The sequence below is a fragment of the Nothoprocta perdicaria genome, unplaced genomic scaffold (assembly GCF_003342845.1).
Source record: "Nothoprocta perdicaria isolate Ctin4 unplaced genomic scaffold, notPer1 scaffold_66, whole genome shotgun sequence".
Classification (NCBI taxonomy): Eukaryota; Metazoa; Chordata; class Aves; order Tinamiformes; family Tinamidae; genus Nothoprocta; species Nothoprocta perdicaria.
The window spans coordinates 2777989-2800550 of NW_020455932.1; the positions used below are offsets into that span (position 1 = coordinate 2777989).

The 22562-nt window shown below is 50.2% G+C and overlaps 1 protein-coding gene across 1 annotated transcript in view; it reads right to left on the reverse strand.

Moving 5' to 3' along the window:
* Positions 1–16607: 16607 nt before the first annotated feature.
* The window catches only part of TYW1 (tRNA-yW synthesizing protein 1 homolog), a 91495-nt gene continuing 85540 nt past the window's right edge, over positions 16608–22562 (reverse strand). Inside the window, exon 16 of the mRNA XM_026050213.1 lies at positions 16608–17070. Within this exon, the coding sequence (XP_025905998.1) occupies positions 16849–17070 (222 nt within the window). The 3' untranslated portion in view covers positions 16608–16848. The remainder of the gene's footprint in view (positions 17071–22562) is intronic.

The window sequence follows — 22562 nt, forward strand, 5'->3', positions numbered from 1 at the left end:
GGCCAGAAGAAACCAAAGGGTGCAGCACTAACCTGGCAGTCCTGGTGACAAGGCGATAACAGTTTGAAACTGTGGTGAAGATTTGCTGGAAAATCCCTGATCCTTCTGGCGTGGTATCAGCTCCACCAGAGGTATTACCACCTTATTGACCACTGTTAGGAGAGCTTGCAGCGGGAGAGGGAGCCTCTTGCTGGGGAAACAGCAAGATAAAGAGAAGCTTCCACCTCCTTCCAATCGGCTCCTTGCCCTTGTACCACTCCGGGACTTATTTGCCGAGGTGCCAGCACCTGCCAAGTGTCTGGGAGCAGCAGGTGTTCTGCAATTTCAGCTCTCAGGCCATAAAGGCACATAAAATTTTATATGCAGAGTGCTGCAAGCTGCGTGCTGAGGAGAAAGTGCAACAGCTTTCCAGACCCTTGCCTGTTTTACCTGTATTGAAAGAAATAATCATCCCGGTCCSTTCCGCCAACACTGTTGCTTCAGCCACGCGGGTTCAAGACGGTGGCAGCGTTGTGGCGAGCAGCACTGCCGGGTTCCTGAGGCATGTTCTGCTCCTCGCGGCGGCGGCAAGCCCCATCTCAGAGGGTTTGCAGAGCCCTGTGGAGCCACCCGCTCCGGCTGGAGCGGTTCCCCGGGCTCCAGGTGGCTGGAGCACCTCCGTGCTGCCGGTGCCGCGGGTCGCCGTGTTCGCAGACGGTGCCCGCGCGCCGGAGGGCCCCATCCAGCCGCCCTCGCACGTGGCACCGCTGCAACCGTCCTGAGCAAACAGGCAGCTTGGGGCTGCCTCCCCTTCCCRGGACGGGCGTTGGAGAGGCCTCAAACTCAGCACTGCGGCTCGAGAGGGGGTCTGGGTCCTGCGCCTCTAGGAGGAGCTTCTGAAGGGGGTTTGCCACTACAGTTGTCAGCCCTCTCAAATATAGAGACTGGCCCTTAATGCAGCGGGATCCAGGACTGAGTCACCTCTTGGTTTGGGTTTCAAAGCCAAACCCACCGCTCCCTGAAGACAATGCTGTCTCCCATCTCTACATAATGACATCTCAGTCATGATAATAAAGGCAGCTCAGGACAGGTCTAGGAGTGAGAGAAGACCATGGAGGTACAACATCCTGGAAAGGCAAAGGTCTAGACTTCTGAGCACCCAGGGCCAGACAGCATCAAAAAGCAGATGCAGCAGAGCTCTGGGTCTCATGCACGGCACCACACTTTGCTGTGGAACAACGATCTTCTTTTGCAGCAGATCTCAGGAACCCATCATCCAGCAGGATCATTCCCACCTGGGCAAAGAAATAGGGAACAGGGTGGATAAGAACCAGCTTCCCACTGGGTTTATACTTTGGCCCAGAGATACCACAACCATCTGCAACACCCTCTCAGACATGTCACTGCATTGTGGTGGGAACCCATAGAAAGCCATGTGTCCTGCAAACCAGGAGAAAGGGAAAAAAAAAGGATTGGAAAAGGTCCAGATGTATGGAGAACAGGCCTGTCTGCAGCACCAAAATACAGCAGCAGAGATACAGCCTCCACTGATGAACAGGAGYGGAGGGTCTCTCAGGAGAAGGTCTGCCCATTCTTGGGCAACCTTCTTCATCCTCTCACCTGACCATTCACTTGCTTCATCTTTCAGAGATTGACAGCCCAATTGATTGATAGAGATCTCAGCTTTGACTGAGATTTTATGGTTATCCCTACCTCCTTCCCCAGAGTCATGCTAGGACTGCCCATGATACGTGAAGCCACATCTTCTATATCCCACCTAGTGCCCAAACGGAGCAGGACTCGTCTGACACCAGCCAGGGCAGGCGATGAGCTTGCACTTCCCTTACTCAGCATTTTCAACATGCAATTCACTTCTGAGAGGATTTTGGATTAAGCTCTTTAAGTAACAAAGCAAGACTTCTTCTTTAAACCTTTATTTAATCACATAATCCTGAAGGAAGACCTCTCCTCCCCTTCGGGAAAGAAAGGGAAATGTGTTTGCTGAGGGAGACATAATTACTTTATCTTTGTATAATTGGATGATATTTGCTGATTAAAGAGAGAAAACCTTGGGAAAAGTTTGATGTTTGATAAGAATTTAAAGGTCTTTAAGAAAAAAAATCCAACATGTTCTCTCCCTGTAAAATAAATAAATAAAAGCAACCATGTTGTTCACAAAAGCAAACACAATACTAAGGAAAATAGGTGTCTCTTGGGTGGCTACAGAATGCAGTGTTTTCCTTCCCTGCAGAAGGTGGACACAGGACAGCCCCGTGATGCCTCCTCTTACCATTGGGTCTGGCAAGGAGCTACATCAGCCTCGGAGCTACATCAGCCTTGGCTTGCCAGTGGGCTCAGCACCAGGGAGATGTTTGCTCCTGATGAACCCATGGCAAAGCCCAGCTCTTCCCACCCTGCAGCTTTCCCTGCCCACACCGCCGTGCCTCTCACAGAGCCAGGCCCCTCTCAGCACCTCTGTGTGTGGCAGTGCCTCCAATGAAACATCCACAGGATTCAGGGGGTTGGCAGGGACCAAAGCGGGGCTCTAGTCCACCCCCTTGCTCAAACGATGGCCAAGGTAAGACCAGATCATAGAACCACTATGGTGGAAACACCATAGAACCTTAAGGTTCTATGGTCAGTAAAGGTCAGTAAAGACCTTCAGACTTGAAGGTCAGTCAAACCTTCAAGGTCATCAACTCCAACAAGACCACTGAGATTGCTCAGGGCTTCATCCAGTAGGGCCTTAAAASCCACCAAGGACGGAGACAGCGCAGACATCCACAGCATAACCTCAGCCCTGYCCCTGCCACCTCTGCAACGCCTCCATCTCCCGCGTCGGCCAACGCCAGAGCTGGCGGTGGGGGAAGGAGCAGCTCCGGTGCAACGTGACGCACAGGGAAGCTTTGATCACTGGCCCTCGAGGCACGGAGAAATCTGAGCAACACSAAGAGCGGAGCCCGCCCGGCGCAGCGCACCCGGGGAGCCCATTGCACTGGTGGCAACAGAGCGCTTTGAAGCCTTGAGATGGAGGATACGTAACAAGCCGAAGCAAAACAATCCCCACCATTACCAAAGCAACACTGTCAGATCTGCAGGCACGCTAGAAAACATTAATTACTATAAAGTGCTGTAAAATATCTAGACCATATGAGTCTCAGCATTTTCTGTTGCTGAATCTGCACGTTTGCTATGCGTCTTTCCAAGTTTACACAGCACTACTTGCATTTAATGGGATTTCAGTGCAGGCAGACTAGTGCAAARGGAGCAGATTATATTGAATATTAAATATTCAACGGGAATATGTTTAGTGTGACAGCCAGCTCACTGCTGCCAGGGCTCCTACAGAAGGGGAACATCACCCATCAGTTAAAATTTAGAATTTCAGCCTACAAAATCTTTATAGAGCAAGAAAAAATGCTTACAGGGCTGGTAGCAGCCTTTTATAGAGCTAGGAGACCATAAACAGTGATATAAATAGCGATATTTGCATGCAAGTTACAAGTTACTGTGTGATTCCTTTTTAATGATAATGAAAACATTGACTTCGTGGGCCATTACGCATCCGAACGCAGGAAGGAGCGCACGGGAACTCGTGAGCCCGCACACGGTGACACCCCAGTGCTTGACCCGGGCCAGGGACAGCGAAGCATCGGGACCAATTTGCATCTGCTCCGTGGAGCAGGGCGGCCGAAGGAATTCGCAGACGGCCCCCGGGCCACGGAGCCTCCCGGAGGTGCCCGCTGTGCTAGTTGTCCTCRAGCCGTCGCTTTCTGCAAAAATCACTTCCCTGCTCTCGCAGCAAAGCCACCACGTCAGAGCATGGTGGGAAGGCCATGGAGACAGCAGCACGTGGGCAGATGGAGCAGGAATGGTGGCAAGTGCCCGGGCACCTTCTCCTTGCCGCCCTCCAAGGAGAGGCGCCTGGAGGGCGCTCGGAGCCCCTTGCTGCAGGGACAGCTCACACAGAGGCAGCGTTTCGGAGCACTTGACTCATTTAGGAAGCTCATCTGCCTGGGCAAACCAAGATGTGGTGCCAGGCTCCTGTTGCTTTGTTCGGGTTAATAACGAAGTCACTAGGCAATGCTTCCGGGGTGGAAATCACCACGGCTCTGCACTAACAACATCCCACCCCACGGCCTCAACGAGACATGAAGCAAAAAGGGAAAAAAAAAAAAAAAAAACAGCTCTGCATCTTCTAAAGCAGACATCAAATGAGGCCTTTGAAGAGCTCAGAGCTTCACAGCTGTTGTTCAAAAGGGTGGGAATGTTCCCCTTGTTCTCAGCTCCATCTTGGAAGGAGAGGAGAGAGAAAATGGCAAAGAGGGAAAATTGCAGAAGGGAGCAGTATCTATTGCTCCATCGAGCACTATCTCCAGGGGAAGGCACAGGGCTCCCCACGCCACAGGCCCACTGGGCAAACCCCTTCACCTAAATGCCTAAATTAAGGCCCAGTTGCAACTGGTGAAGCCTCTGCCCCATCACTCTTCAGTCCCTGACTTGTTTTGTTTATTTTGCCACCTTTAAAACCACCTCTGCAAATGAACAGATTGGACTGGATGCTGGGAATAGCTACGAATGTCAACAAAAAGCCTGTTGACTTTTCCTCATGCTAAATAGACTGACTATAAAAGTAACTTAAAAAAAAAAAAAAAAAAGTAAACCAATTTTAGAAAACCCATCCGAGACCACTTCATAAAGATACAGCTGGCTGTGCAGAGCTCGTCTGTTCTTCACTGAAGCTTTGCGGGATCGCAATTATGAGCAATTAGCATTTTGATGTACTTGGTTATTACAGTAAGAGCAAGGAAATAAATACCTGAGACAGGCTGCCCAGAGTGAAGTCAGAAAAGAAATGTTCAYTACAAATTATTGTCTAAAACTCAAGCTTTTAGTATAAATATTGGCAATTTCGTCTTATTTTGCACTGAAGGAATTGCCAGTACTGTAATGTTGCCAGATCCCAAAATCAGAGCAGGTTTTTCAAAAACAGGCAATTTGGCTCGCATCAGCTTTCCTGTGTCAAATCTGAGAACTGAACAGTGGTTTAACCTGTATCTGATGAGGGTACAACTGGTTGGATGGGCCAGTTCCGGTGGGAAACCTTGGCCCAAGAGCCCTCCCAATGGCCCATTSTGCAGTTAAGGCTGTTGTGGAAGGTGAAGGTGGTGAGAAGGCTCCGCTGCCATTGACAAGGCCCCTCCATAAAGAGGCATCCCATATGGAGTCTATCCCTCCAAAAAGATCTGCTCCAGGCCTACGGACTTATGAATCCCTCCAAAAATGCCCGTTATGCCCTCCTAGCCCCATCTTGGCAGGCAGCTCCAAATATCCTAGAGGATATTTGGAAACCTCCATGGCTGTCCCTTCTGTCAGCCTCTCCCTGCCCCCTCATGGCTACCTCCAGGGTCACTGTTAACCACCAGGAAACACCAACGCGATGGAAGCCCATGAAGACGAGGACAGGCTTCAGAGTGTGAGCACCTGGGTTGGGAAGAGGGAGGACCAGCAGGACCACACGGAACAGCGCCGGAGCTGGGGGAGTGCGACGGAACAAGGGCTTGAAATCTAGTAACACCTTCATATAGTAATGCATATATATTTTGCCTTTCCTGTGAAGGCAAAACGCACATCCCACAGCTCCCACCAAACCTGCCCCTTGGAGCAAAAAGGCCCATTCAGTCTCCAGCACCWGCACACTGCTGCTTGTGCCAATGGTTAATGGGGACAAACAAAGAGCTCAGGTGAAAGGGAGRTGACAAATTAAGAACCCGCTGTTCCTCAGCATCCCCATGGGCTCCTGGCTGGCGGACACAGCACCGCATCCCTGCGAGGGAAGCGGTCGGAGCCGCCGGGAGCTTTACCCAGCCAGAAGGTGGGAACCAGCAGGAGAAGTCCCTGAGGAGGGATTTTTCAGTCTCTGATAGAAGCCAGAGCAGGTCAGTCTAAACGGGATCCTGGCTTCAAAACACAACATTRATTTTGTCAACTTTGTGCAGCACCGGAGCAACCGCTGCCCAAGGTCACTGGCGTTTGGTGTGCAGACCCTGCTGCCGCCTCTGGCTGCACCTCCTGGCCCGACTCCAGCTGAGACCTGGGGCGGCCTGGCCTGCTGGAGAAACAGCCCCAGGCGCTGCCTCTTGTTCTGGAGAAACATGGCCAGGAGAGCCCCGGCAAACCCACCACCGCAGGCTGGACAACGGGGTATTGCTGGCACCATCCCCGGCGCTCGTCTCACCTGAGCTGAGCAGTACACCAGGGGCATCTGCTGTGAGCGGTGACATCAAACGCCCAATGAGCAGAGACCTGCCCATGAAATTAAAACAAAAATACTCAAATTCCCATATGTAGCATATCTCCATCTGTGTGGGACTGGTGGCTTTTATAGCCTTCCTAAGCAGCCTGCTGGAGTCCCTCCCTCCCCAAGCCCTTTACTGCTTTCTACAAATTGGGTCCACCTGCACAGAAATTGCCTGCTGCTGTTTCTGTGCTACCAGATCCCTTTGCCTGCAATTGCTGTTTCCATATATTACTGGCCACTATAGGAAAACGTATCCCCGGAGTCTGCATTAAGCATCCAGCACAGCCAGCAAGCCCTGTGGGAGCAGTGGATAATCCTGCTCCTGCTTAAATCAACCCAGACCAGCACAGCTGGCGTTACCGAGGRTTAGCAACCTGACAGTGGGTATGGCCAGTCCCCAGGGAAGCCTTCAAGAGAGCGGTGCTTAGACCTACTTGAGACCCCAGCCAGGCGTTAACCCTGGTGACACCTGCAAAATCAGATAGTGTTCAGTGCTTGGRTCTAAAGGCTCATTAAAAACACCCTCTGCTCCCACTCTGTCCATTCCCAGTTGCTGAAACTTCCCAGGACAAAGCAAAGGCAAGGCCTAAACTGTGACTCCAGTGAAACGTGGACAGGCACTGCCTGGGAATGAGCCGAGCAGGTAAGCTGCAAAAAGGAAAATCACAAGGAATCTCGGCAAGGCCTTGGGAGAAGCAGGAAATCTGGCTGCTGGGGGGGAAGCTTTGGAGACGATATGAGGCAGGCAGCCGGTCCTGGYGGTCCCGAGGAAGCAATAACTGCGATGATGAAATGTCTGGGCGTGAGGCAGGAGCTGCTGCTGTCTGCAGGGCGAGGAAGCGGGAGCCAGACCCGCTCCCACACCCAACCTCCGGCTGGAAGAGCCTTTGTGGCTTCAGGGCCAGCAGCAGCCCAAGGGAGAAGGGAATCTGCTGTCCCCAGGAAGCATTAAAGGAGAATTTTTGGTGCCATCGAGACTGGGAGCATGCTGATGGCACGTGCCTCCAGCAGGGCACTTGGGCCAGCGTGCCAGGATGGTGGTGGAGCTGGTTTGAAGCCAGTGAAACCAAGGGGCAGGCAGCAGGGCTGACCCCTCCTGTCAGGGTGTCACCAGGCCCTAAGGGCTCAGTCCACTAGCTTTCTGTGAGGCTGGGTTGGTAAACGCAGGGACTGTCATCCTTGACTCCTGTCTCAGGTCCATCTCCAGCAGGTGAAGGCCACTTTGACCACGTTCACCCCAGACAGGCTCATCTCTGTGCTGGAGGCCCCCTTGCCCAATGGGGCTACCTCCATTACACGGACAAGTTGCTTCTGTTGCAGGCTACTTTGGCAAGCAGCTTGGCACCCAATGTTTTACAAGTGCTCAAAACACGAGCGAAACACAGCGATTACCTCGGCACGCTCCAAGTGACGAACAGCGCCTACAGCAAAGTAAATAACAATATCGATTTTAGCTCTGTGTCTTCTCACCATACGTTACACAACCAAAGGCAGAGGTTACAGCTGCTCCTTGGGTGCTTTCTGCTCCAGCAACATTTTTTGGCTGCCAAAAGACATTCATCATCACCTTCACAAACAAGGAGGCTCAGTCTGGCGCTTAATTCTCAGCGACTTTGATACAAATCCATTTGCTTTTGAAGAATGTCTCCCTGCCCTCCACGTGCAGCCCTGGAGGGGAATCCGTACCCCACTTCCCCACTTCTTCACCTCGTGCTCATGAGCTGCTACAGCAAAGCTCAACTCTCAACTGCAGTGGCTAACAGCAACCCTCTACCACGAATTACCATTGCATCCCAGGAGACGGGGAGCGAGGGTCCTACCGAGGCACTTGGGATGGCAGCATCTTACGGAGGAAAGGGAGGTTTGCTGGGAGCAGGAAGCCACGGGAGTGAGACTGGATCCATCCCGCTCCCTGCCCTGTGAGTTAGTTCTGAGTTGAAGCCGGGTATTGACTTCATTTTACGTGACGTTTTCTCACTGCTGTTTATCTAAGGCATTGAACGGGGTTTGTATTTACCCATTTAAAGAAAATGAAATTTTTGGTTCTCAGCAGACTTTGGAGCTAGAATTAGAGGTGAGCAAGAGAGCAAGCGTTCCTGCACTACCTACATAAGCTGAGCAGGGCTCAGAGCACCTTTCCGTATAATGCGATAAGCCCGTCACCAAAGAACAATATTTTATTATTAATGTGCTAATGCCATGACCCAGGGCAGCCCTAATCTCCTAGTCTCACTAGAAAGTTCACCGCTATTTTTTTCTAAATTAACCTAGAGAACAGGTTTTGGCAACACGTGGCTAATATATCATCATATCATCCACCACGTGGTCTGCGGGAGGAGACCGAATCACATCAGAAACCCCTCTGAGACGCTTCCGTTGGGCTGAAATCTGCCAAGCGGTATCCATCACTTGTGAGGGCCACGATGGAGATTTTTATTTATAAGCTCCCTTGCAAGTACTGTGCACAGGAACCGTGTGGGTTTTGAAGCCCTCTCGGTCCCCCATAAGCTCTGCCCATGGCCCAGTAGGAAATCCAGCCTTCAACGCGCAGCACTTCACGGGCAGAAAGCTAAATACTAATTGTAACCAGCAAAGCAGGGTTAAGGATTTACACTGGCCATCTGCAGAGAAACGCAGCGGAGGCGGCAGCGCTGCCGCCCCTTCCTCACTCTTTCCTTCCTCCTCTTCTTCCTCCTTCTTCTTCCTCCTCCTCTGCCAGCATCGCCGTGCCGAGCCTTCCTCCCGTCCCAGCAGCATCCTCCAGAGACACAGGCACAAAATAGGCCTCCCGGGGCCACCCTAGATGAAACCCAACCCGTACTCTTTAATTTAAACCTTTTTAATGAGTGGTATTTTACCTTCCACTTCCCTACAACCACAATACAGCATGCAAATGCTACCCTTACCCCTGGCAGGCTTGGAATGACCGGGCTTCCCTGTGCCAGCGGGCGCTTCGGCACCAGCGCGACAGGGAACGGGCACACTGAGCTCCACCACAGGCTCACACCAAAACCAAGCCCCCTTTTTCCTGCGTTATATTTACTTATTAGCTTTAAGCAGGCGCAYAGCCCGGCTAAAGAAAATGTCACCGGCGCCGGGGAGCGGCGCAGCCTGAACAAGCAGCTGTCAGCGGAGCCGAACCCACGAGCGCCTGATGAAATGCACAGTCTGATAGGGCTCCCTTCACAGCAATCAGTCAATTTGTAAATATTGCCATTAAATCAGTTTCTTGCTTTGAATCGTGTTGCTCATAAACATGATTTAAGAGTGGGAATAAACATGGAATTATTGGTGGCATCTTCACCCATGCTAAGCACATGTATCTAAATGAAATAAAGTGCCTATTTTTATTTTTTTCTTTCCTTTTTTTCCTGTGATTATGCAATGTGTTCCTGCAGATTTTGCCTTTTCTTAGAAAGAACCCCCAACCACAGTCCTAGCTGTCCTAAAACTGGAAGGGATGTGTTCATGGACTGCAGAGGCTGTTGTGGGGTGGGACAGCAGTGTTTTATSGTCATCTTCTTGCCCTGCAATTGCACCAGGAGAGTTTTGAGCAGGATTACAGGATCTGACCCTAAATGAGGCTGAAATAGCCACATTGGCAAGTCCTGCAGCCTCGATGAGGCCGGAGCAACCCTGCCCACCCATGCCCAGGCTGCCAAAACACCAGACCCAGATACAGCTGGAGACTATGGGGCAGTGAAAAGATAAAATCAAGGTACTGCAAGAAGCATCGGCAGGACTACRTACAACAATGTCCCTACCTGCAAAAATGAACTTCACAGAAAGGAAATAAGAACAATTCAAACTGATGTAGAAGTTGCTAACACRGGGCTGATTTTCACTGCTAGAAAACCTAAACACAAGATAGCTTTGGATTTAAACAGAGGCAATTTCCCAGCTCCAGCAGGAAACATCTACACAGCAACAGGTCAGCTCCCAGGATCGTTCACCCCAATTCCATGCCAGCCATAGGGAGTCAGGAGGAAAGGGGTAAAATAGAACAAGAACAGTGATGCGGACACTGGTGCAGGACCGCAGGCATTGGCCACAGAGAGGACCTGGGTGGCCCTGGCAGAGCAGAAAGTGCTCGCTCCATCTGCTCACGACAGGCTCTCCGTGCCGGAGAAGCCGCATCAGCAGCTGGTCCACACGAGCCACCAAATTTCCAGCGCCGGCAGCCCGATTTCACCTGCTCCCCCCCAAGGCTTCATCTACCATAGAAATAGTAGAAATTAGGAGCTGCCGCCGACAATAAATCAATAGCCCGGGGGGCTGCTGGGCAGTGGATAATTTGAGAAGCAGCTTCACATTTCCTGGGGCAATCGGCTGAATGCGAATGCAGCATTTAGCAGCTAATTATTCATGTCTTTGATGCCTTTTCTCTGTTTTCTAAATAACACGTATTTAGCGCTAAGATGATTTAAACAGCTGATCTAATCTGAGCCCCTGGCAAAGAGGATGAAATTCAGCAAGGCAGTGGCAGTTTAAGCTCCCAGATGGCTGCCCCAGAGGTGAGGATTATGTTATTATCGCATCCCCMAAAAAAATCCTGGAGATAAGAGAGGTGGGTGGGAAGGCTACCCGAGGAGGGAGGCAGCATCTTCCATCCCATCCGGCTTTTCCATGTGGCCTGTTTTACAGGACAACTCATACGCAGGGAGCAGGACCTCCGTCCTCAGCAGAAGCCTCATGTTGTGAGTGCTGGTCAAGGGGCTTTGGGGTTGGAATAGTCACGCTCAATCTTATGAAGTACTACTTGGCCTTAGAAAGCTTSAGGCAAGAAGATGCCATCCAGTTCCAGCATGACATGAAAAATGGGGTTGTTGGTCTGTCCCTCTTCTTGAAGGTGCCAACAGGACCTTCAGGTTTGGAGGCCCTCGCCATCCTGGTGATTTCCTGGCAAGCTTTTTGAACAGGCAAGCCCTGAAAACAAGAGTTGGAAGAATGTGAAAACACAAGTTTATGAAAGTAGAAACAGGCCACGAGGAAAGATTGCTTTCAGCTCATCTTCCCCGTGAGATATTTCTTTCTAAGTTGAGAYGTCCTTGCAAACTTCCTCTCCTCATTCAAAAGGACAGCTTGTTTTAATAAACTTGAGCTAAATTATGCCTTAAAAATTAAAGTTTAAAGTATATGCAAGTAGAGAAACAAACTGATGTCCAGTTGGGAGCGGTGAGCTGGAGACTTGGCTTTGAATCGCCTGTGGCCCCAGGAGCCAGTAACCCCCCAAGGGCCCATCCTGACACAAGGTCCCTCTCCTGCCTTAGAGGCCCGATCTCATTTCCAGGCCACCACGATCACCAGCTTCCGAGGGAAACGCTTCAAACCGGCAGCCTAAACACAACCCTGCTCCCCGCGGGCTGCTTGGCTGCTGCAGAGCCTGCTGCAGCCTCGGCCGCCCCTGAAATTAAAGGCTTTRGGAACAAAGCAGCTCCTTGCCCTTGGCAGTGCCCCTCTGGCCTGTCCTTGCCTCTCAAAGCCCCCCAAAGAACCCGGGCTCTGTCGTCATCCCACCATGGCCACCGTCTCCCTGCTGCCTCCTTCTCCTTAGGGAGGGCAAACATGGTGGGATGAGGCTTCCACGGGGCCTACAGGCTGATGGGRGGCCTTCCTGTCTGCAGCCTTGCCCAGCAGCCACCAGGGCCCATGGTCCCAGTTAGGATGMGGGAGCAGGATTTAAGCCAAGCCCCACGAGGCTGCAGGACACTATTGAGGGGCCCTAGTTGGCTCCCCAGCCTTGCCATGGCCAAGGGGACATGTTCATCCCGCTCAGTCCCACAGAGGAGACCTTCATCCCAAGCTGGCCTCTCCTCAGCCCTGCAACTCCCCCGGCTCGCAAGGTGCCACCTCTTCCCAAACACCCCATYGCCGTAGGAGGGAGCTCCCAGTTGCTCCTGGGATGGTCCTCCCCATTCCCGCAAGCGCTCCCAGTTCCTCTCACTTGGCCCTCACGTGGGGTGAGAACCCACCAAGCAAGAAAGAGAGACTTCATGGGAAGGAGGAGGGGAAGGAATCAGGGAGCTCCTTTCCCCAGGGAAGATCAAATTTGGGAACACCAATGTTTCCTCTTAAGTACTTTCTCAGGATTCACTTCCCTYGTCTCACCATGGCGAGGCAATGAAAGGCACATCCTTTCCTCAGCTGACTTCTCCTCCCTCCTCATGCACAGCAGCAACTTTAACATGGCAAATGAGTTGGGAGCAATGGCAGATGAGGACAAAGCTGATGGATGACAGCTCTCGGTGTGGGGAGAGTTCAGCTTTTGGAGATCTTCGGAAACCAATATATTATCCTCCTCCAAACTGAGATGCAACCCTTCAAAAGACGCAAGGGCAAAATGGCAGCAAGTCTCTCGTGCAGCCACAAAGCGGGATAAAGGCCTGTGCGCTGGAGGGACACCTAGTGTGGAGCTGCCCGGGGTCGGCCGGCCTGGCCACAGGATTAGTGTCCAGCTGGCCCTTGGCTGCCTGAGCCAGCCCTCGCCAATGGGAGCCTGCACAGCCTGGGGGGATGCCCGTGGCTTTGGGCTCCACACTTGGCTGCTGGAGCTGCTAGAGATGGGCAGAGAGGCAAGAACCCCCCAAACCTCTCTCCTGAGGTCCGGAGGAGCCCAAGGGCTGGGGAGCGATGTTGCGTGGTACAAAGCCTCAGCCCCATCATCCCTCACTTCTGCTGCTGTATTTCACAAAGAAATATGGGGCCATGTCTGCAGAAATGATGCGTGAGCAGATCCTGATACTTACCACCGTATCCTGGGTCTTCTCAAATGCTCYCAGAAGAGTCTCAGAGATCTTGCCTTTAAGTGCTTAAAATCAGATTTGCCCATTTTATCTTTAGGATTGACCTTCCAAAGACACCAGCTTGSCTTTTTGGAACAAAGGACCCTTTCTTTTTTTCTAGGAGTAGCTTCTGGGAATCACAGCAGTTCCTTGTGTAAAATCCTGAAAACMTGAGCTACCATCAGCCCTGCAAAAGCCTCCTGGGCCCTTCTGGTTGCAGTGAGGAAGAGGAGGAGTCTATGACATCACCTCTGTGCTTGAATAACAGCAGGAACCCAGGCTTACTAAGGGTGTCTCTGGTTCAGATCCAAACCTATGAAAAATAGGTTTCTCGGGCTAATTAAGAAATATTTACAGCAGCAGCAGAACATCAACATTGCAAAAGAGCATGGGCTGATCCTCAAACCTTGACTTCAGAGAGCTGTATCCTGATCAGGGTCTTTTACAAGTACCTGGCAAAAAAATAAAGGATTTAACCAAAGATCAATCCTTCTTCCGCTTTATTCTTAAATGCATTGAGTGTATACTGTAATAACACAGCCTCCCTGTGAAAAAGCGTAAACCACAACTCAAGCGAGCATACGGTTGAGACACAATCTATTTTAAATCTAAAAGAAGCAACTCCAGGGAAGGCATGAAATGCTGCTGTTTGTTGTGGCAAGCCACATCTCCTTCGCAAATGAAAAACTTCCAGCGCAAGAGAAACTCCCGTGTAACAACAAATAGGAAGCAACGGAAAGCGCTATCTAGCGCAACGGCTGCAGATGGATGAATCGACAGTAACAACCCATTCAAGCTGGCTGGGTTGCAAATTTAGCATGTCCTAGAAATAGCTGTAGTTGGTGATTTGTATTAAGTCGTACAGTTGAAAGCTACTTGTGTAAGAGGATTTCTTTGGGGTATGTGCGTTGAAAGACTTGCTTTAAGCACAAGGCGATTCAAGCATAATTGTGGGACCAAATCCTGTCCGAATTTTTCTCTGAATTGCTTCTAGAAGTTAGACACCGAGAGGGACAAGGCACCAGAAATGTGCTTTGACAGCAAATCAGCTCCCATGCACCGAGCCAAGGGCTAGAGCTGGCCAGGAAAGGAGAGGAATCATGGGGATGGAGGAAGCACGGGGATGCAGGGAGGACGAGGGAGAGATCGAGAGGGCAACAAGASGGCCCTCGAGAGAGGGCAACAAGTTGGTATTTCAACTTAGGCAAACAGCTCATGGAAAAGCAACACATGAAACGGGGACAGCAGAATTTCTTGAATCAGAATTACCATGGCAGCCTTCGAGGGCAGCACAGTGTCCACACTGAAACGCAGCCCAAGCCAAGAACGCCTCCAACGCAGGAGTGGCAAGTAAACGCTCTGCCTACCGCTGACTGCGCTTGCTTCCAGGCAGCAGCAACTGGCTGCAGTGATTTATGACTGCTGCATCTCCCCCAATTCAGAGGTGTGCGGAAGAAGGAGGTATCTGGCTCTGGAAGGAAGACTCGCCACAAAACAGCTGGCATCCGCTGAGGGGAAGGTGATGGATCTGGGGACATGCCAAACACCTTGGTCTAAACCAACACTTGTTGCACTCACACTGGGGTTAACATGCGCTCTGCAGAAATTTAGGCAAGACGTGAGTCTTGTCAACAGCCTTGCTTGTGCTTTGTAAGGAAACCAGAAATGCTTTTTCAGTGCTGTGCTTATGAACAATGCAAAAACTTGCCATAACTTGACGGCTTCTTTCCCCGCCTTCTCTTCTGCAAGGACACGGAGGCCAGTGCAAAGCCCATAAGGACCAGTGAAGGTTGGTGGTTTAGAGACTCATCTCCAGAGCTGTTCCTCTTCACAAGGGCTGTTTATAAGGCAGCTCACACTGCTGCAAAGCRGTGGGAGAGGAAGGACCCTAGATTGGGCTGAAAAGCGTCTACCAAGTGACAAGTGGTGGTGATACGGAGAAAGTTTCTTCACAATGATTCACAATTTGCTAAAAAAGAGGTAGTAGAATCCTTTAGAATCCTTCTAGTCCTTTATTTCTGATTGCATAAACAACTTCCCCAGGAATTGGCTGTAGGAACCATTGCAGGTTCACCCCAAACCGTCCATTTCACCTAGAAGCAGAGGAGGAGGGTTCACAGCACCTCTCCTTCCTGGATGGCTGCAGAGGCTGCGAAAACTGTGGCAGAGACRCAGGAAGAAGCCAGCAAGGAAACAGCAACATCTCCAGCTTTCAGTCATTGAGAAGTTGAGTGTGCAGCTYGACTCCCATGGCACCTTCCCAGGACTCTCAGCTGAGGATCTGCCCCTGGTATTTTCACTCTGGTCATTCATAACTTGCAAGCRAGAGCCCATGCTGGGACAGTGGCAGCTAAACACCACGGATGTGTCATAAAACCAACAACAAAGGCTGCTGCCCTGTGCAAGTGCTGATTCTCACCACAGGAAACAGCCACCCCCCTCTTATTTAAATCCAATTTTGCAGCAAGAACGCCCTACCTCCAAACAACAGAATGCAATGCCAAACCTGATGTCTTTGACAGAAACATCTGGAGACAYGTCACTGCACAGAAACATCTGGAGATGTTGACCTTGTGCAGAGAAGCACTCTGAGAGCGATGGATTCTTGAAACAAATAACCAGGGCAGGATTCAGCTTTCATTTACCTCCAATTAATTCCTCTATCACAATCAGCAGTGATGCGGTTTGCTCGCACAGGTGGAATGAGGAACTGGGCGACAACAGCTATTTCTCAACCAAAAATGGAAACCACAGGTGGCATTCAATTTGAGATGCAACCAAGTGTCACCTCCCAGCACCTTCTGCTATTTCCTGGAGGCAGCCTAGGAGGTGATCAGAGCACAAAGTGCATCCAATGGAGAAGGAATYCTTCCCAAACAGGGAGACTGCCTTTGGAGGAAGCATAATAAACACATGAGAGCCTGCCCAAGGACTCAAGCCACAACCATCCAGGCACCGAAGGCCAACTTCCCACTGGCTCTCACACAGCCCATCCTCGTGAGCCAACATATCAGGACACACGGTGGGAGTCAAATGTGGCTCTAAAGAAATATGTTTTGTTTAGGGCTGCTAGGGGAGCGAAATAAAGCTACTCAGAAAATACTCATTGCCAAAACTACAATGTCGGAGAATATTTGGACGGATATCAGAAGCTGTCCACGATATTACTAGGGGTGCTATTACTTTTGTAATTTCCCTAGCTTCAGTTTATTGGGGGTGAGAAGGGAAAGGGTCTTAACAGCAATTGGCACGAGTGCGGAAAACACATAAATCTTCGTTACTGTCAGTACGACGATACTTTCAGTAGGGCTCAGGCTTCTAGATCTAGATCCGTCTGTGGCTCCATCTGCACAGATCAAGGCAGCACTACATATTTAAATTCCCTTCGCACTCATCCTTATGGRTGTTGAACATTAAACTGCAGAGCTGGGCACAAACACACGCCGCGCTCTTTTTGCAATAGAGGTGAGAAATAAAAGGCACAGTTCCCTCTCCAAACCCAGCCCCAGACTCACTAAACTGCAAAGATCACAAATACTTCTTCCCTTCTTACTCTGCCAGTTGGGATAAATTGCTCACACGCACCATTTATACAAGGGAAAAAGCATCATAAATATTTTCATCCAAAAAGCATTAAAAACTGGAGGGAAAGGTTAAACAAAGATTTTACCCTCCTTTTCTACATCACATGACAGGAGATTTAGGTGATTTGGTTCGGTATCAGCATCCAATTATCCAAATGGAAACCCAAATTCGTTGGCCAATTGAGAGAACCCCTCAGCAACATCAGCACCCTGAGACGTCTTTGGTTTTGTTCTTTCGCTGGTATCTTATGTCCAAGGGGTCAAACCCCCTTTCTTTAGACCCAAACAGTGCCCAGTGGGGAGTTTTGGCCACGTAATCTGCTGCCGTGAAAGTCTTTGCTCCTCCGCTCCTTTCGTAGTCCTGCGCSAGCTCCTGGAAGCGATCGTAATTGATCCAGGTGCACCACTCTCCATTGATCTTGAACTAAAAAAGAACAGAAAAGAAGTATGTTGCCATGCAGAGGACCAATAAATAATACTCAGTTTATGCCAAGATAAGCCGCTGGTTACTCAACTGTAGTTTTCTTTGGTTTTTTTTGCATTTTCTAGTCACTTTAAGGTCTGAGGTAAAGCCCTCTGGAAGCAGAACATGTCCTGCCCCAGGTCTGACCCATTTTAATGCTGCTTTGCCATGATGAACACTTCCATGCTGCATCCCAAAGAGCTTTCATACTTGAAAGGCCTTGGTTTTAGGAGCTGGAAGAGTCCTAGCAGAGACCTGAAATTAGGGAGCAATACTTAGGTATTCCTCCATGAGAAGCACCTTTCCAAAGCCACCTGAGATCCCCCTTAAGAGCCTGTGATACCAGCTCAAGGACAGGCAGAGCTTGGTGAAACGGGAGCAGTGAGGGAACCGCATGCTTGCAAGAAATAGATCTAAGTCACCTTTTAAAGGAGCAAGAGGGCTGTGTTTGGAAGGGGGGAAAAGCGTGACATGAATCCTCTTTCACTGTTCGAGTTTCAAGAGTTGCTTATTTTGACACACTGAAGCTGCATTTGTCTAACAGCTCTGSTAATTTAGCAACAGCCTTGACTGACTCCTCAATTAGGATTTATCTGAGTTAAGAGCTTATTATGCACTTCATCCAAAAAGAAAAAAAAAAAAGAAAAAAGAAAAAAAGGAAAACATACCGGTTCTCTGTCTTTTTTCAAAAACTTGATGGCTAGGCGTTTAAATGGCACTTGACTTTCTGCCCAAGAGCTAAAAGCTTTTTTGGTTGGAAGAACTGCTGATACCTGCAAAATTTTTGACTCAACCGTTGCTAGTGCTGATCTATTGCTGCCTCTGTAATTACAGCAAATCCTTGCGGGAGGAGCCCCGTGCGCCGGCGGGAGACGCGGGACTGCAGAGGCATTAGGAGCAGGGAATGGTGCTCGCCATAACGAAGCTCCCCCAGGGCTCATTCTTAAAGCACGGACGTGAAGGCCATGCAGGAAACAGGGCAATGCACCCAATCTGGTGGACCTGCCTATGGAGTAAAGCAATGTTAGTGGAGACAGCACCACTGCCTGCAGAGCAGACTTGTTTCATGAAGAGGACCCAAGCGCAGATCTAAACGTTCCTGTCAGCACGTATGGAGGTGCTGGATGACTTTGGCTGCTGCAATCTGCAAGGCTCTCAGTCTCTGAGACTCTAAGCTCTTCAGCACAAGGACCGTCTCACTAAGCCTCTACACAGCTCTGAACACAAGGTCACTGCCAGGGTTTGCCAGGGTCTCCAGGTGCTGGGATGACTGGCACAAGCTGCTGCAGGAAGGCCATGGTGCTCCAGGGCTATCAGAGGCTGAGGGTTCAGGTCTGTCCTTTCCGCGGGTTCYTCCTCAGCATCTCCTCTCTGCTCTTCCTCCCACTTTCTTTCCACCCCCAGATCTTGCCTGGGAATAACATAAGACTCAATCAATGACCACAGATACCAGGAAGACAATTGCACAAGTTCATAATGYGACTCATACACACGTTCTCCAAAACTGGATTCCCTAAAACTGACCAGTATGTGCTCACACAATGCAAGGATGGATCCCTAGATAGACTTGAGGTGAACTAAGAGAAATATAGCACATAAAGATCAAGGAAGAGCTTGAGACATGAACCAAACTGAATAGAGGATCCAATAAATCCAGTTTTCTTGAAAACCAAGAGGACACTTATGTTAGGAGGGGAGTGAGAGCTTGCAACAAGTCTTAAACTCTGTGGCCAGCAGTGGCTGAGTGATAACACAAAGTCGCAGGAGATGGTGGTGCCCTCAGGGCTTCTGGGCCAGGTGAAACAAAGCTACGGGCTGCAAACATTACTGCAAGCCAAGCAGCAGCCTAGACAGCAGCCTCCCTGGACCTTTAAAGCAGCAACAGCGTGATAACGGTGTATCGATACCAGCAGGAGACACTAAGAACTATTCCTAGACAAACAAGCGCTGCCGAGATGACTGTACCACCGAGGCAATCAACAGTGACTCAGGCCCAACAGCGGCTGGTTTAACAGGGAACGTGGGGGAGAAAACCCAGTCTCGTGAGTGGTCAAGGCTCGGCGCCACCGCTTCCATCCTCCAGCACAACAGGCCATTCTGGTCACAACTATCACCGAGCAGTCCTCTTGCCTCTTCCCCGCGTTTCCCCACGCTGCTGAGATGAAGTCTTGSGTGTGCTTCCCTCAGGATAATAGAAATGTTCCCCTCCGGGCACACCAAGCGGCTGGGAAGCATCTCCTGGCTCCACGGGTGGACTTGGTGCTGGAGGCAGCAGTCGAGCCACCCTTTCAGGTTTGCCAAAGCCGCTTGCATTGCTCTGTGAGCATCCAAAACCTGGGTCAGGTGCCTTCAGCTGGAGTTTAAGCTCTTCAGCTTCACAGGGACGTGCAGCTCCTGACACAACGGAGCTACTAATGCTGAGAGCCGTCTGCAGCAGACCAGGACAACAAAACCCTTCCCAAAAGAGCAACCAAAAGAAAGCTACCTGGAATGTGCTGCTGAAGCCGATTAAATAATATTAAATATTTTTAGTGCTGCAATAGCACAACAATAAACTACAAAGCAATGGGAACCATCCTTTAGGCGTGTCATGGAAACCAATTATTTCCACAGAGGAATAAAAATCAGGCAAACGCGGGGTGGGGGAGAACGGCTTCCATGGCCCGCATAGATTTACAGATGGGATTTTAACAAGTTTATGATTATGCCAACAGATAATGAAAGATTTAAGACCTAAAATAGTTTCACGGCATCCATATAAAAGGCAAGCCGATGCTAAGCATCAATGTTATTTCAAAGACTAATGCAGCCGGGCTTTTTTATTGAATTTTTCACTACCTAGTTAAGTCTTTTACAGTGATAAATACATCAACAAAAGACCAACGGCTGAAACCCTCCCCTTGTGTTTTTTTTAAAGCCAGCATCATAAAATAGGCCATAAAGCTCCACCAGGCAGCTCCAAAGCTGGGCTGAGTTGCACGGAAGGACAAACTCCGCGTGTCCCRAGGGTTTCCTTCTGCCCGCAGCGTGGTGCAGGAGTTAGGCCAGGCCTTCCCACGCAAGGGAACTGTGCGAGGGGCACCGCTGAGGGGAGAGATGGGGAAGAGAAGGGGAGAAGAAGTAATGAGACTTCTTCTCCATGGAAAGAGACAGTCCCTCCAAGAGAGGGTCTTGCAAAGAACCCACAAAGAACGATCGGGAGCCGGGACTAAAACGGGCCCCTCAAGATACCAACAGAGCGTTACTACCACCCTCCTCTCCTCTTCTGCTCGACAGCAGTGGATAGGAATCACAAGTGACTTTAAACCATCTTTTCCTGGAAGTCCACAGATGTTTAAACGCTCCGGAGAGAAGCTTCTTGCCTCAGGAAGCCCCCAACACTAACGAAGCAGAGTAAGGCTACGAGCCACGCACTGCTTTCTTCTCTTACCAACATACTGGCCTAAGTTATTTTTGGTGACAATTTATACATATATTGAGGACAATACAGCAGTGCTMTGCCCTACCTTCCACAAAGATAAGTGGAATTGCAGGGAGACAAACAGGGTATTTATATGAAGGCATGAAATACGGAAGAGAAAAATGCCAMAACATGAAAGTCGGCCAAAAATCAATTAGCTTGTCTTAAGAAGGATAATGTTAAAAATCAGTCCAACAAACTAAATCCCCTTTACTTCCAGGAAAGCAGTTAAGTTGTGTGGGCAAAATAAAATATCCCAATAAAGTTGCTCTTCAATTACCTGAGGGGGCTCATTTCTCTTTTTTTAAGCAGAAGACTTAGCAGCTCAACGGGCGGGTTCTTCCGCAGCACGCGCCGTGTTTAATGGGTAAATCCGGCACGCAGGATGGGAGGCTGCACACAGCTCACGGAGCCGCGGGCAGGAGCGAGACGCCGAGACGGCTCCGCGGGGCACGGCGGGAAGGAGCCCACGCGGCTGCCGGCCCCTGCAACAGCTCTTCTGCTTACAACTCCCAGCACTTTAAAGCCTCGCGTTGGCAAATTTCTCAAATCAGACTTATTTTGGCTTGCACGTAGCCCGAGGCACTAAGAGCGCGTTTTGCAAAAGCCGGAAGGTCTCTGGAGGCCCCGGGAAAGCTGCTCCCMGGGTTTTGGTGGCCCGGTGGCACGGGACGGGCTCAGTGCTGCGACAGGGTTTGCAGGCGCTGCGCTTTCTGAACAGGGCTCAATCCTTCTATAAACAAATAGKAGGCTTTTTTAAAGCAAATAAAGCTGGCAAGAGAGCTTGCAAACCTTACAGTCCTTGCACCATCCAGTGATTTAAGAAACACACAGGGATAACCAAAATTAACCACTACTAAAGCCCGCTTATGTTCTTTCTTGAGGGAAACACAAAAAACTATCCTAAATTGTCTTTAGAAAAGCAGCCAGGATATCCTCAATCCAGTTTTCAGCGACTTTCCTTGAAGCTGTGCCACTGCTGAGCTTAAATTCTTATGCTGTGAAGAAAATAAAAAGCACCACGCACAAAGTGGTTTATATTAAGAGCATTTGGAGAAAAAGTATCCAGAGGGGAAATAATGCTCTCCTTGGCACCCCTGGCAACAGCTGGAATGATTCAGCAGTGACAAAACAAGGCAAATGGTTCAAACCCTGCGGTGATACCTGTCTCAAAACACAAGCCTAGATCTGCCTCGATTAGTAGCTGGGTTGGTCACTCGCAGCCGTAAGGCAGCAGGGAGGTCCAGTCCTACCGCCTGTTGTCTCCTGCATCTTCACCAACGCCACAGAGATGCTGAGAGTGGTGGTACTGTTAGAGCATCCGGGCTTGCTGCAGCATCGTGGTCCTTCAGCAGCAGCACAGRACGTGCAGAGCAGCTCCTGGCAGGCCCGGTGCCCGCAGCCGCTGCGGCACCGCGCACATCTGCATCGTGTGCAGCGCGTGGCGAGGAGAGCCAGGCGCTGTCTAGACAGCACAGCTGGGCTCTTAYGGGCAGAAGGAATGGGAATATCAGAGCAAGCGACGCTGGGCTGGGGAATTCATCTGGCGCTTGGCATGGCCGGCTTGYAAGTCCTTCCTTGGCAACTCCCCTCCTGAAAAATAAAACCACACGGTGCCTCTCCACCACACTTCCCAAGYGCAGAATAACGCTACATGAAACGTGCTGTTTTGGACTTACTGACCACTTTCTGCTTGCAATATGGTAGCGGAAAGGCTCTGTAGMACCGATCTCCRCTTCTGTGCCCAGAAAAACATCTGRGAGCGGAAAGACAGCTGGAAAAATGATCGAGAAGGCTTCAGTCCCGAGCTCCTCGATTTAAAACTGCCAACAGCTAATCGTTTCAATATAGAAAGCAGCTTTTATACAAGGTATTACTAAACAGATCGAATCTAACGGCAGTGCAAAGCACTTACATTACGCAACTGTTATGACTAGTTTCACCAGCTGCCGATAGAAAGCTCTCCAAGTCCTATAAATTCATTAAATTATTA